General features: G+C 43.8%; 2 protein-coding genes across 2 annotated transcripts; both read right to left on the reverse strand.

Moving 5' to 3' along the window:
- Positions 1 to 440: 440 nt before the first annotated feature.
- LOC117432027 (transmembrane protein 82-like) lies at positions 441 to 4,168 on the reverse strand. Its single transcript, XM_058993282.1, is given in 6 exon segments — positions 441 to 879; positions 1,197 to 1,384; positions 1,877 to 2,285; positions 2,377 to 2,554; positions 3,477 to 3,549; positions 3,650 to 4,168. Coding segments are annotated over 6 exon segments (1,047 nt in total). The 5' UTR covers positions 3,741 to 4,168; the 3' UTR covers positions 441 to 771.
- A 933-nt stretch (positions 4,169 to 5,101) lies between these two features.
- LOC117425383 (solute carrier family 25 member 34-like) lies at positions 5,102 to 13,706 on the reverse strand. Its single transcript, XM_034042273.3, has 5 exons — positions 12,603 to 13,706; positions 10,857 to 10,922; positions 8,088 to 8,240; positions 7,380 to 7,514; positions 5,102 to 5,465 (listed from the first exon to the last, which is right to left on the reverse strand). Exons 1-5 carry the CDS (start codon positions 13,023 to 13,025, stop codon positions 5,292 to 5,294), a joined length of 951 nt encoding a protein of 316 aa, XP_033898164.2. The 5' UTR covers positions 13,026 to 13,706; the 3' UTR covers positions 5,102 to 5,291.
- Positions 13,707 to 15,724: the final 2,018 nt, after the last annotated feature.

A 15,724-nucleotide genomic window follows, 5' to 3' on the forward strand; every position in this document is an offset into this window, starting at 1 on the left:
ATAACAGCACTACTTGTATCTAAACTGTATTGTTGTCAGTATCACCTCCCTGGTACAGCTCAGGGCCCAGCCCTGATTAGGTGCTTAGATTGCCACATGCTCAGACTGCATTGCCAGCTCCATGGTCAGAGGCTGGGTGTGAATCAATTGATGTTTGTGAACTCATTTCCCAGTAGATCCTCCCAGCAATGCTGCCCTCTGCTGGACACATCTCAGTATAGCGCTGTAGCCCAAACTAAGCTGTTGCTGATTACAGATGTTGCATGTACTGGTAGAACTCTGTGTGTAACGGTACACATAATGTCCACTAAAAATGTATTACACTTTAATAAGGAATTATTTCTTAAAAGGAGAAGGCTCTAGCTTGAAAGATTGTGTTTTTGTACATTAATATACAATACTGTATAAGAGTTTAATTATTAAAACTTAGGGTAACTGAATAATTTTGGTGGCACTGTATTATCAATGACAAATCCATTACCTGAGACATAGGTATGCTGTGCAACACTATGATTTGGAATATATACAATATATTTATACAGCAAATTATGACCTCTAAAACATCCACACATTGAATGCAAACATCTTCATATACACACTGTTTCTGCTCGTGACAACACAATAGAAGATTTAATTAAAAAAATATTCCTCCTTTTTTTTTTATATGCATGGCATTTTATCTCACATCACAGTGGCTATTTGCTGTAGCTTGTAAGCTATTCTGCATGTCAGCTCATTGTGGGGGTGTCCCTGCCCCTCTCCGGTGTGCTCCTATTGGCTGCTGGCCTCAATGGTGGGGGAATGACCTCTGGGTGACCCTGTGTTTGGACTCCATCGTTCAGCCCCTCTCCTGTAGACCCCCTCAGAATCAGAGCAGTCCTGAAACACAGATGCACACAGGGGGGTGAAACCCCATTTAAAACATTAATTTATTTATAGAGTGACTACTGCTATAAAGCTCACAGTGCTCGTAGCGTTTCTACACATGTTCTCGTACAGATCACTCTATGAAAGCTATAATTATGATGATCATACCCATTGGTATGATCATCTGTGCAAAAGCTCATCTTTTTGATTGCGCTTTCATCTTTAATTTCAGACGTATCACGTCTGAACTACCCCATTGAGTTTTGAATAGCCCCTATATGTCTGTGTATTCCAGCGCTGCGTGTCGCCCTGGGCTCCCCTGTGGTTACCTGGCTCCGGCACACCTCCAGCATGGCCCTGGCCCGCAGCAGACACCACACCTCCCCCAGCAGAGACACCAGGATGTGCAGCACATCCAGCCACTTCCCCACAGTCAGCATGAGGATGAGCAGGCCGCCCATGCGCACAAACACCGTCTGGAGGGCCATCTCCTCGCTGGGGTTCTACTGCTGCTCCTCTGAGACACAAACAACAGAGAGCATTTCTCAATGAGCTGGGGTGGATGCGACTAGAAGAGTCATCTCACTCCATGTACACTAGGACAGTTTGGGGACACTTCAGGCTTTTCAACTCATGCATTCCAGTCTGTTTTACCTGTCTATGGTACCTTTCACAGCAGGTCAACACTTACCATGCACTGTGATGTCAGTTGAAAAGCCTGAACTGACCAGTTTCACCCAGTCCAGGTTTTAATACAAGCCTGATTAGTCCCAGTGTATAGGAAACAAGCTCAGGTGTGTCTTGATAAACTCTCATTAAAACTAGAAATGGATCAAACTGCTATAGAGTCCATCCCTGGACTCTATAATATGCCTGCCCTGCAGTAGATAAAAGTGCCTTAATTCGCTGTAATGTTATTGATTAAGCTGAGAAAACCTACAGCCCTCCGTGTTTCAGCGTGGGCTGATAAAGTTAAGCTGTCAGCCTGTGTGGCCAGCAGCAGCCTCACCTTGCATGTAGATGACCAGCAGCGTGTAGCAGATGGTCAGTGGGGTCCAGAAGCGCATAGCCTCGGAGGTGGACAGGAAGTCCTTGTTGATGAGGTAGACAGCGGCCATGCCAGCCACAGCGAAGGTGATCTTGAGCGCGGTGGTGAGGAGGGCAGGGATGTCGTGCCAGCAGGTGAGCAGGGTGATGCAGACCCCACAGTAGCGCTGTTTGCTGTGCAGCTCGTACATGGTGCCCACATGCCGCACCAGAGCCTGGGTGTGCCACGTGAGCAGCCCTGCCAGCCCGGCGCCGAGGAGCAGGCTGAGCGTGCGGTGGGGCGCCCCCTCCTGGAGGAAGCTCAGACTGCTGGTCAGCGCACAGCCCAGGGAGTACTGACAGAGCAGGAACAACTGGCTGTTCTGACTGCCCTGGAAAACACAACAACATAATGAGATGCAGACCTTCTCCTTCATGTTGGTCCGCAGGTATTACAGTCTCGCCACCCCCGGACCTCCTTACCTTCCTAGTGGACAGCATCGTAGACACAGCCCTGAGAGAGAACTCCAGGACCACCAGAGCCCCCACCCGCGCCCCCACCACAGACAGGATGCTTGACAGAACGCAGAGGTGCAGGATCTCTGTGAAGAAGCGAGAGGAGCGAAGCCGGTCCCTCTGTGCGCTGAGCCGCTCAGGGTCACTGAAACAACACAGCCAGCATCACTGTCAACACTCTCTACTCTACAGCACTCAGCATTGCCCTGGTGTGGGGCATGCGCTCCCTGTATACCCCGCTGGGTTACTCTGGAAAGCGGAAGGAATGCCCTGGTTTATTTGGTGCGGCTCATGATGCCTTTTTCAGGTTTGTTTGACTCACACAAGTTGTGCTTTTTATTTTTTAACAGTACTCTCTCTTTGAGCTTTATATTTTAGCATCTGGTTTAACAAAGCTAGATAACGCCAGAGTGTATTCAAGTGTCTCTGAGATCACAAGGCAGACAGGAAGTCAGGGTTTACCAGCCGTGACATTGCAGAGCCTGCGTGATCTACAGCACACGCTTCAGGATAGAGGTGTCCTGTGAAGACATCTCCCAACAGTTTTGCACAGCTGAAGTTTTTATTTTAGACTGCACTCTTTCTTACCCCCTCATCCTGTTCTGTGTGTGTAATGCAAAAACAGCTAATGCTTTACAAAATGTTTCACAATGCTTTCAAATGTTTGAGTTTTTAAACTGTAAATGTTATCTGATTATTGACTGATCAATAAATCAATATATTTTACAGTGTTTCAAGCTCTTTTCTAGTTGGATAAGGAACAATATATATAAAAAAATCAGAGTAAAGGGAGTTTGAATTCACTGTTTTTAATTTTTTTTTTTCTTGAACCGGCATTACCATTTGAAAACCAGTAAACTACCAGCTCTGACCAGTATAAACCAGTGCTGTCCATTGCCGGAATTACCACCAGACGAGGCCATTTAAAACACACCAGTGTTGTAGTTTTGTTTTGAGTATGGAAACGGAACAAAAACTAGAAGGCATGTTAATTATATCAGAAGCACTGGTCACTAACGCGTCCGTTTCTCTTACTAAATGTTTGCAGTGGTTTTGTTTGGACTCACCTCAAGCACTTTATGAACAGGTAAACTCTCATTAAATTACACAGGACTGAGATACCGCAGGCTCCGGTCATACCTGAAACACGGGGGATGGAAAAAGCAACCGTTCACTTCACTGAATAATGAACCATCCTAGATGCTATATGGATCAGAGCGCGGCTCCGGTGAGGTCTTACCTTGCAGTACGCTGTCGATGGGGTTGGTACTGAGAATACTCCATTGGAAACTGGGCAAGCCCGGGAGCCAAGACCGAATGAAAGATAACATTTTCTTGGCTTCCCGGTTCTTGCAAAGCCTCGGTCAATTCCGACGATAGAGCACACTTTCCAAAAACAAAACAAGTATGATTCAATCAGAGTCGGGTACTGTATTTAACCCTACTCGCTGTTGCCGCTGTGTTTGAGTTTCAGATTCAAAGGTCACCATGTCTGACTAGCTGCGTATGCGACCAGCAGAATGGAGATTATCTCTGTACCTGACAGACGAGAGGTACACTATCAGGATAATTGTGAAGAATCGGCGCCGGGAAATCTTTGTGACCAATTATGCTACGGTGTGTTCCGTTTCTTTAAATAGTGTAGCTGTTGTAATGCATCAGACCACATTGGTAACGTTAACACAGCACAAGGCAAAGTCCACATTACATTTGTATTGCAACACGTACGGTTCCGTTTGTGGAAATGCGTCCACAGAGCGCCCCCTAGTGGATGAAAACACATTAGTTTTAAATGCAAGTGAAGCCATCAGTGGAGATACTTATCAACACTGAAAAGGTACCATTAATATACTGTTTATACTTCGACACGCTAACCCTCAGTTTTATACCTACCTACCATTAAGCCACTTACTTGGAAGGCAAGATAACTCGAGAAAACATGTGCAGTCCTTGTATTTATACCTTCAGTTACTGCTCCAAGCTTTGAATGGAGCAGTGCAACAGCACACCTGCAATCTCACCGTGTACCACAAGAGGGCAGTCACTATGCAATAAGTAAACGTGCGTCCCATAATGCTGGTGATTGATGGCTGACCCTAACAGTTGCGTCAGAGCTCCAGACTGGTGCGAATAACCTCCGAGTCCCTTTGAATCACAGCCCTAAAGAAAGACATGATGCTGTGTGTGTCGACATCATTTATTTATTACAATCTTTATTCATTCAGTTTACATTCAGCAAAGTAAAAAACAGGAAAAAAAGCCTCAGATCAAAGTATTCCCCTGAAGGACAGTCTCTCCACCAAGTCTATTCTGTGTAAACACTGTTTATAGTAAACCACCACCCCTTTCTTATCTAAAATCACTTGAACACTGCCCATTTCATTACCTTTCATTTTCACATCTTCCCTGATTGTTGTGGAGATACAGCTGTCACTTTGTAATGCTCTTCTACTCTCAACACTAGATGGATAATGAATCTACAACAACTTCCATTAAATCTCCTTATTTTCAGATGGTGTTTCTGGTACCGGAAATAACTACAGATCTAATTTTGAGTTCAGGGGCTTATCAGCTATCGGCTGGTTGTAAAGTACCTCTCCTTTTCCATGTGGACCTGTCCACAAGGAGTGTCTCGCTTCACCCCAGGTATTCTGCAGGGCTCCCAGTTAGCCCAACCTCTCTTACAGTTTCTCCCCCCCCCCCCCCCCCCCTTGTGCATTTCAACCCTGGCCCTTTAAAATAATCTGCCATGTTTAACAGCAGCCCCACCCACTCTGGTGTTATGCAGTAATAAGCTCCTCCCGTTCAGGTATCTTAGCCACGCCCTCCCTGGAATTGTGCAGTGATTAACTCCGCGCCCTGCTGCTCCCAGTCCCGCTCCCTCAGCCCTCGTATTGGAAGGCTGTGTGCCGGAGCAGGTCCCAGAGGAGCATGCTGATTACGGTGTGGGGACCCAGTCTCACGAAGGAGGGCCCCATTCCTTTGTAGAGCCCCACAAGACCCTCCTTCCTGGACACCCTCACAAAGCAGTCAAGGAACCCCCGGTAGAGCTGACCCTGTGTGAAGAAAGAGGAGGGTGGCTTCGTTTCTATGTGCTTATCATCAGGGTCGGGTCAATTCCTATTTTTCAATTCCAATACCCATTCTCTATTAATCTATTCCAACACATCATTGATCAACATTGCAATTAGCAGTATGCTGTTAAAATGACCTCACAGTGGCAATTGGAATTAAGAATTGATTTGAAAAAGGAATTGGAATTGAGAATTGATTGGAAATAGGAACTGGAATTGGAATTGGAACTGAAAAAAAGAAATTGACCCCAACCTTGCTTATCATTGAATCATGTGCTTTGTGGCATATTCAGTTTTGAAACTATGTTGATATGTATATATATATATTTTCTCTGTGATTTTTTTTTTTTCGTGAACCGTTCCATCGCATCTTAAACTTCTTACCGGGCGGGCACTAGGACCTGGGGGAGGCTGCTGCTGCAGAGGCTGGAGCACGCAATAGTGACTGTTAGGCCTACTTGTAAATAACATTTTGGTTTACGTTAGCTACTCCTGTGGCTTGAGTCTGCTAGCTAACAGCAAACGGACAGGAAAAGGCTCTGACAGGACGGATTCATGCAGATAGGCTACGATGTGAATTTGTGGTAAGTTAGAACAGAGAGAGAGAGAGTATTCACTACTATAGACTTTGGTCATAATCAAAGCTTTGTTAGCCAATGCGTTTTTATGTGAGGCTGCCTGTAAGTTACAGTGTAACAGACGTTGCGAGCTAGCTAACGGTAACGTTAACGGTGTCTTTTAAATTCGACATAAGTTACGTGGCGATGATATCTAATTAACGTTGTATTTAATGTAGTTTTGCTATCTGTGCCAGGCTATAAATGAGACAGATGACGTAACATCATGCACATATCTTTTCATACTCAATTGCTTTCATTCAGTAGGCCATTGCAAAACAATTATCACAAGGTCATGTGTAGAAAAGGTGACATATTGTTGATCACAATGTCATTGTATTATCCTCAATTTCTCAACTGTAGGCTAGCTAACGACTAACGTTAGATGGATACACGGAAATTCTTCAAGAGAGGCAGTGCCAGCAGCTCTGCCGAAGGCCAGTCCGGTGAGAAATGAAGATTTTACCAGTTCAAACAAACAAATTAAAACTTAAACTGATTAATCACCTATTAAGCCTTGAGTTATTGTGAATATGAGTTTAATAACAATACATGTCAAAACACAGCAGACAAGAATGAGGGAAAGAAGCTGGAGGCTGAGGGAGCATGTCATATTAAGTAAGTCATATTAGATCAGTGTCTAACACAAACTATGAGACAGGTATACTTTTAGCCAACCTTGACCAAAAATAACCTTATTTTGATAGATTTTACACCCGTTGTTACTCTAAAAATACATGATGAAAAGACGTTTTAGGGGCTTTAAAAAAAATCCTGGGGGAGTATGCCCAGACCCCCCTAAAAGAGGCTTAGCCCCCCTATCCATGAATCTCTAGTGACGTCCCTGGTGAGCATAGTATTTGGAATAACGTTTCCTATCACATACAGGGCTTGAAACTCACACTAACCCTTCCCCCAGTCCTGGGTCTCACAACGTTCCTTGTATAGATATGTTACTAAATGACCCGATGAGGGAGGAGTTTGAACCAGTCAGACCCTGGGAAATGTTCCCAATTGATCCACTCACCACAGCATGAAAAAATCCCACCTGAGGCTGTAGGTTTACTAATGGGAGCTGTTCACAGTGCTATAAGAGAAGGAGCAATTAATTTACCATCAACCCTCTGGTCATTGAAACAGTATCCCTGAGTGAGGGTAGTAGTGAAATCCAGGACTGTGTCGTGGCTCTGCTAGTTTGGAGCCCTGCACATGTCTGTATGCAGTACAGTAAATGATATGAATTGAAAGGAGAGAGGAGAGGGTGCTGCTGAATACCCACCCTGCCCAGCTTGTCCACCGGCTGATTGTAGAGTCGCGTACTGACGACATCGAAGGGGGTCATGGCGATCGCCACGGCAACCCCGCTGAGCATGGCTGCGTTGAGAGCCACCAGCCAGCTGTCTTGTTTATACCACTAAGAACAAGAACAAAAAAGCAAACAGGTGACTGTGCAGTAAACACAGCTAGGACACGAGACAGCCACGTCTGCTCATGGTTCTGCAGGGGTTTCTTCACGGTAAGATACTGGGAATGTAAAGCTAGCACACTTTGCAGTTTTCTTTGAGCTCAGACCATTTTTCACATTTGCGTTTTGTATGACGTAAATCAGCATTTTTTTTTTTTTTTAAAGTACTCAAACTGGACTAAGGAAAGCCATCACTATGGCTATGGCTAAAAGTTTTGCATCACTTAGAATTTTAGGATTTTTCGTGAAGTATATGGAAAACTACAAAGCGGTATGCAATTTAATATGTTAACGTAACATTATTCAGCAGGTTTCATTCGACTATGAAGCAAAATGTGTTAATTATTAAAAACCTTTGGCCATAGCTGTACTTGGTAAGTTCAGCTTTTTGGAGAAGGTTTGTGACGGTCCATCATTGTGATGGTGCTGACATTCCACTTCATGGAGGTTTAAACCAATTATTCACAGCCCAGGATTGGGGTCACTTTATGACCCGGTCTTTGCTCAGCTCGGTGGACTCACCTGCTGGCTGACGACCCACTCCTTGGCACTGGAGAAGGTGGCGAGCTGGACAGCCGAGCCGACCATCACCCGAGGCACGGCTCCATTCACCCCCCGCCACAGCCCCACGATCCCCTGCGCCCTGTAGATACTCACAAAGGCACTGGATACGCCCTGGGGAGGACAGAGGCACAGTGTTATGTGCTGAAACCAGACTTCAAAATACATGGGGGCCAAGCATTTTGATCTGCATTTATCTTTGGATCGGAAAAGGAAGCGATAATGACGAATTGCATAAATGCATATTGATGCCAAGCATGGCCTGTAACAGAACAGGTTTGAAATGTGTTTTGCGCCAGTGATCCTGACCTGACGGTGGAGAGCCAGTCACAGTCCTATCTTTTGATGTGCGGACGTGCCACTCTCTCACGCACCTGCCTGACCCAAATACACAACAAATATCCAGCCTCCTGCCAAGTTCTCCGTTACTTAGAACACTGCAGGCTGTGCCAGTGTCTAAAGAGTCTGTCTCCCTGAGCTTTGCATTAACATCTACTGACACAGTCTTTAACTTAGTATATTCCATATTGCAACTGAGAAGTGAGAAACGAGCGCCCTTGAGAAATGGCACAAAAACACTCAGCGATTTCCGAGCAAGATCGCCCTGTTCATACTGAGTCTCTGTGTTTAAAAAAACCCCCCAAAAAACCCTGCAATTAAACACAGCACCTCGGCCAAACTGCAAACAAACCAAACGCTGAGGTCACTGGTTCTGCCCCCTGAACAGCGGCAATAATGAATCGATCAATCTGTCTTTTACACAACCAGGTTCAAATACACTGGAAGTGTCGTTGATCCCATGCGCTTGTGTGCAAAGATGCCAGGGGCAGGGCATGCCAAATGCTCCTCAGTGATAATGCAGACAGTGGCACTGCAATACCATTGGTGGAGTGGGAACTTCACTGAAGGACGGGTTACTGCTGATTTCGATTTAGTTTGACTAGCATTATGAATGCAAAAACAGGATTTGCATTTGAGTTTTTCTGCTATTCCTAGAGCGTTCCCCGGATCCCAGCGTGACTATCTGATTGCAGAACAATCGGGAAGGTTTAACACCCTGGAAGTGGAAGGAATTCTCCCCCAACGTTCCAAGGGTCACTGTGTGAGATTCCATCCCCGTGGAAGCTGTGTATCCAGGCAGAACACTCTGCACAAAGTGCAGCTGTTTCTGATTGGTTGGAATTTCCCACACCTCTCTCTCCCTCCCTCTCAGTGGCTGAGCTGCACTTTCACAACAGGGTACGTGCAGCAAGCAGGAACTGTCAGGGCAGTTCTGGGCAGCTGGGGACTGGGAATAAACTACTGACTTCATGCATTCTTGAGCAACTGGGCTATCGCAATAACTGGGACACTCAACCCTTCCACTGCATAGAAGGACTTGGTTACCTAGCAAAGTCTGCCAAAGTCAAAGGCTGCCAGTCCAGGAACAGTATGTGGGTGGAACAGTTACAAGCTTGCCTTTCAGGTTTCTCTTAGTCACACACACATGGGCTTTTTCCCATCTACACCAGAGGTGCTGAATCATTTTGGGTCCAGTAAACATATCTATGTGAAGCTCCAATAAGCTGCAGCAATGCTTGATTCACAAGTTCAAATTGAATTAAAGATAGGCTCCCAAGTACAGTTTATAATCTAGCCTTACACTTATTTATCAAATGCCTTGGAGAAGGTCCTGCGTTGGCCGATCAGCATTTAGTTACAGCGCCCCCTATGGCATGGAATAGTCTGGACCAGAGTATTCGGGATATGATAGGATGTGCATCAGATAAATAACCCAAATGTATCAGCTAAATGTAGAGCAATGACTAACATTTATTTGAATTATCGAAGTGTTAATGTTTCTGACCCCAGATTCAATGTATGATGAGATTGTCTTTTAGAGTGATGTTATTTTTAGGGATGTGAAATGACTGCTACCTGTTTCAGGACACTCTATAAAAGAGGCCTCTCTCAATGGGTTTGTTCCTTGTTAAAGGATTAATAAATAAATCAAAGTCAAGCCTGTATTTATTGTTATCTCGATACCCCATGCCTCTATAGTAGACACTATTATATAAGTTGACCTTGTCTCTTGTGGTATATGTTGTGTGGACAAGAGGACAACAAAGCTGTCTACCCACAGTGTGAAATGAGAAGACACTCTCATACCACAAGATACAGGGTCAGCTGTACATATTGACTTACTGAATGCAGACGTCTAGAAGTTTTGTCAGTTGGCAGTCTACCTTGCATAAAATGACACTTACAAAATAAGCCGTGCTGGAACGTCCTAGTGTTTTGTTTGGCATACAGCTATGGCCAAAAGTTTTGCATCACCTAGAATTTTAGGATTGAGACACAATAAAATGATATCGCAAAAGTCTACCGGAAGCCATAATAGCAGTACAGCATTTCATTTTAAAATGTCACATTTTTCGTTATGTATATGGGAAACAACAAAGCGGTGTGTAATTCAATACGTTAACGTAACATTATTCAGCTTTATGAAGCAAGATTAGTTCATTCTATAGGGTGATGCAAAAGTTTTGGCCACAGCTGTAGTGACCTTTATGATTTATAACTTCCCAGGCAGATCACGTTGCTTCACTGGCAGCCTCTGGACACAGTGTGTGAGTTGCGTGCGGGTGTTTGTATGTAAAAGGGGTGCCTCTCTGTATGTAAAAGGGGTGCATCTCTCCTGTCTGTCCCCCCCTCTGTATGAGCCCGCTTGGCGCTGCCTGGCTCTCCTACCACGTGGTTGTGCTGATGCCCCACGGCGATGGCTGCCACTGTCTGGGCCTGCAGGTGCGTCTTCACCTGAAACACAAGGTTATCATGAAAGGGTTATTTTCTGTATGTGGGGTCCCTTATAAAAGTTTCCCATAGTAAAAGCACAGTGTAGTAAAGCATAGTGAAAGCATGATAATGGATAGGCAAAGCATAGCAAGTTATGGTAAAGCATGTTAATAAACTTGGCATATAAATGCAGAGTATAACCAGGGGGAAAGCATGGGAAAACTGCAAAAATATGTGCAGAAATACTGTGGTCAACTTTTCTAAGGGATAATGGGCCATCTTTTTAAAGCCAGTTTAGCTGAAATCACATTTGCAGTTCATTAAATCCTTTTTAATGGTTTTAGGACGTCAGACGGTTTTAGAAGCTAGATGTTTATTCTGATTATAATCATTCTATTATAGAATGATTATAATCAGTCAAATATCATTTTAATTTTACAAAACAACTCAGTAGTATATTTCAAGTTCTCTTAAGCACTTTCAAGTTCTCCATTAACATGGAATTTACACACTACAGTAAATGCTACATTAAAATCTGATTCGTTTCTGACACATGATATATAAAGGGTACTATTCATATGCACCCCTTAAAAGTATAAATACTATTTCCGAGTATACTACAGTTCATATAAACAAGGGTAGTATTCAAAGTAGGACGTGACTTGTAACTTTCTACATTGTGTTCATTAAGTGATTCACTCTGACACAGATTCACACATGCTGTAAACAGAGGTGTGAAATATCAGAGGCTCATAAATAGACTGGCTCTCATTCTCATCTGGCATAATCCAACAACATGAGCACTGTGCGTGCACTGCAGATGACTGCATGTTGTTGATCTTGAATAAGAATAAAATCCCCCAATTACAGGACATTTAGCAACTTCGCCATCCAACGTCACTGCACAAGTGGGACAGAAAACAAACGTCTTGCAGCACACTGTAGCTCTAAACTGTCTAGAACAGTTTCATGACTATCTTTCATTATTAATTTCTTAGCAGACGCCCTTATCTAGGGCAACTTACAATTGTTACAAGATATTACATTATACAGATATCACATTATTATTTTTTTTTTTACATACAATTACCCATTTATACAGTTGGGTTTTTACTGGAGCAATCTAGGTAAAGTATCTTGCTCAAGGGTACAGCAGCAGTGTCCTTCACCTGGGATTGAACCCACGACCCTCCGGTCAAGAGTCCAGAGCCCTAACCACTACTCCACACTGCTGCCCCGAATGAATATCATATCTTCAATATCATATCTTCTACACTTTGGAAAACAGTAAGCTGTGTCAGTGGCGCCCAATATTACGGTGTTTATGAAAAGGTTTGATTTGTTTAACAAATTCATTGAAATGTTAGAGGAAGGGGAGGGGGTGAGGGGCTTGTTAAACACAGATCAAAGGCTATACCTTGCAATGCCATTCTGCTATCTCAGCTACAAATTAAACCTGTGTAGCTTAATCATTAGGGCCAAAGTGAACTTGCTATCATGTGCTAAAGTCTGCCTGTTGTAAAAGTGTACAGCACAGCCATGCCTCCTAATTCACTGGTAATGGTACAGGGCAATAATATGTTACAATATGTTGCTAAGGTAGCACAAGGACAGCTATACTGAGGCTGAGGCTGGTAAATAGATTGGTATTTACCAGTCAAACGGTCTTTAAAAGTAAAAAAAATGATGTGTGGCACTCACCAGGTAGGCAGGGCTGGCTACAAAGGCCCCCAGCGCCCCAGCAGTGGCCCCAGCAAGTACACTGCCCCCAGGGGCCCTGGTGAAACCTGAAGCCTCAGAATAGGAGTAGAAGCCGAGCCGGACCCCGTTCATCACGCCCTGGTAGAGCAGGCCCACGGAGAGCCCCTTCTGGAGGCCGCGCAGCCCATCGGCCCTGGCAACAGCCCACAGAGCCTGCAGGACGCCGTGATAGTGCCTCTGATAGGATCCACAGGCCCTGAGCTCTCCCTGGAGCTGCAGCCTGGTCTTCACCACCTCCAGAGGGTTGGTGAACACACAGGCCCCACAGCAAGCTGCAGCACCCAGCGCAAAGTCTAGAGGGGGCCAGATAGCCAGGGTGCGGGGCAGGGTAACCAATCCCGCTTCTGAGGAATGCTGCAGCATTCTGCTTGCCAGTCTTTCTGGGGAGATGCAGGAGGTAGATGCGGTAAATCAGCAGGTCCTCAATGTATGATCGGTGTTAGTGGATAAGCAAGTGCTCTAGTGCAGAGGCAAACATAAGAGTATAGTTCACTGTATCTGACAGTTACTGAAGACAGACAGCATGTGTCAGTCAAGCTGTTCTTTAAAGTGATCTGCAAGTGATCATGAATCGCTTTACTGGTAATGAATATGAATAATTAGTGCCAGAGGCCCACAATGCACTTCTTCAGCTTTTCAGAGGTACCGTTCTCTCACCTTGCAGGTTGATGGCAAGGTTCCAAGTCAGCAAATAACAAGCTGATAAGGAACACCAGCAGCAATGTTTGTTTTACTTCAAGTTCCTTAAAAAACAAAAACAAGAGAGAACAGCCAAACGTCATGTAGGGTTCCTTATTCTTCTGGGGAACGCTGTCTGACGCCCCAGAAAACAGGCTTCTTGGCACTCCTCTCCAGTACTGTCCTGTACGAGATGTTTCTCAGAGTTCATCAGTCAAATATTCAACTGGGAGAGCTGCAGCAAAGCGTTCCGTTCTCATGCTTTCATTCCAGCCAGTCCTTCCACACTCTCCAGACCCCTGACAGTAAGCTTCATCCTACAGCTGGTGTTATCTTTCAGCCATCGCTCCAGCATGGAAGCCCCGCCCCTTCAGCCAATCAGCTTCCGTTCCAGACACAGCCTCCCTCCCCTGCCTTGCACCGAGCCTCTCTTTCTGGGTGGAAAGTCAGGGGTGGGGAGTGTAATTGGGAATGGGGTGTTGGGAGAGAATGGAAAAAACAGCCAGGGGTGAGCAGACCTCAAATTGAGACAGCTGGAAGTGGAGAGTTTTTGGTAACTCTCCAAAAACAACCACCTATCAAAGCTTGATCTCAAACACACCCACACACGCACAGACACACCTGTTGTGTAGCCATAGTTTTGCCACTGTCATTATAAATCATTGGCTGATGGAACTGCAGTGGATGCAAAGTACGGAACTTTCTTATCCAGATACCTCCTATATAAGTTTGCTGTTGAATAGTTACACATAACTTATTATTGCAATTTACTGTATGACAGACATTTCAGCTATATAAATGTCTTCCTGTCCTATCTTGTTTTAAATGTAATATTCAAGTATGTTGTTCTATTTGTAGGTCATTAGGAAATGGTTTACTGAAAATTAATTCTGCATGCAATGAAATCCATTATATTAATGTTTGTTCTGTGCAAAATGATCAGTGCCTGATGATCACTAAAGCAATTCATTTCATATCATACTTTCCTATACCAAGCTCTTTATACTGCACCTTAGAATAGTTTATCATGCTTTTCTAGTAGCTCTATTTGTATTGTGTTTCCAAGTATTCCTAAGCCATGAAGTCATTTGCAGAACTGGATCTCTTTGCTGCAGCCAATCACAGTGTAGTGCTGTGTGCTACAGCGTCTTGTTTTCTTTGTTAAAGAACTGCAGCCTCTGTTGAGCCCCCAAGCACGTGACAGTCTGCAATGTTTGTGAGCAGGGCAGTGTGCTTTGCATTAATAATGACAGTGATTACAACCGTTAGCAGCTGTCGTCATGCTTTTTGGTGATGTTTTTATTTTATTTTATTTATCTTCAGTAGGTTTCTCCCTTTGACCGATAATATGATTTCTTGTCCCGGCAAACTTTCAATAATTTGACATCAGCTTTTCCGATGTTGAAATCCCAGCACTAGTTCTTGAATTGATTAAAATACTACTGGTTCTCTACCACATTATAATAAAATGCACCAGAATTATACATACTGGAGATTAGCATTCATAACTATAAAACACTCAACAGTGGTATTTTTTTTAATACTAAAAGAGGGGCGAGAGGTGGGGGCGGGGGGAGGGGTATTCTTTGACAGTGGAGAAAACTGAGCCAAAAGGTGCCAGAAACAGTATATTTGGGGATATTACTCCTAGGACACCAAACTAAAAATATTGTAAATTTAGCAATTAAGATAAATGATGCATTATATATGCACAAATACATTTCTCTTTCGACTAGAATTCTTTCACATAATCACTGAGATGGATTTATAATGGAAATGCTTGTCATTGAATTTACAAAGTTTCCTTTAGCATTTCTAAATAATAGAATAGAGGGTTTAATGTTTGGATAAACTACCTATGTATATACAGAACCAAACTGCATGATGAATCAAGGATATTGTCAGTTCGTTTTTATGTTTTTGTACCTAATTAATATCACAGCACATGCAGAAACACAAACAACAGTTGATTATTGCTGGATTGTAGAGGAAAAGGGCTAAACGACTTGTCCATTTCCTTAAAGAAGGATGATTTGCATGGTATTTTGGGAGCCAGGAACATCAGAGGACAAACAGAACATCTGGGAATATTGCTCCCTAATCCATTACTATACAATTATAAGACATGCACAACTAGTTAATGTGAACATTTCTGCATAAGAGAGGGCTTAAAATTTAAATACATACATAGAAAAAGCTTTTCTAACTATTATTGCAGAGTTGAGTATCTGGAAGTCTATTAATCAGATTATGCTTTGATCCCAATAACCCTTGCACTGAATGCATCAGACATTTAGGTTTTATATTTGACTTTAGTGTTGTTCTTTGTGTTTGGAGCCATGCTGACATAGAGTGGGCAGCTTACAATCACCATAGCTGGGCTG

The sequence above is a fragment of the Acipenser ruthenus genome, chromosome 20 (assembly GCF_902713425.1).
Source record: "Acipenser ruthenus chromosome 20, fAciRut3.2 maternal haplotype, whole genome shotgun sequence".
Taxonomy (NCBI): Eukaryota; Metazoa; Chordata; class Actinopteri; order Acipenseriformes; family Acipenseridae; genus Acipenser; species Acipenser ruthenus.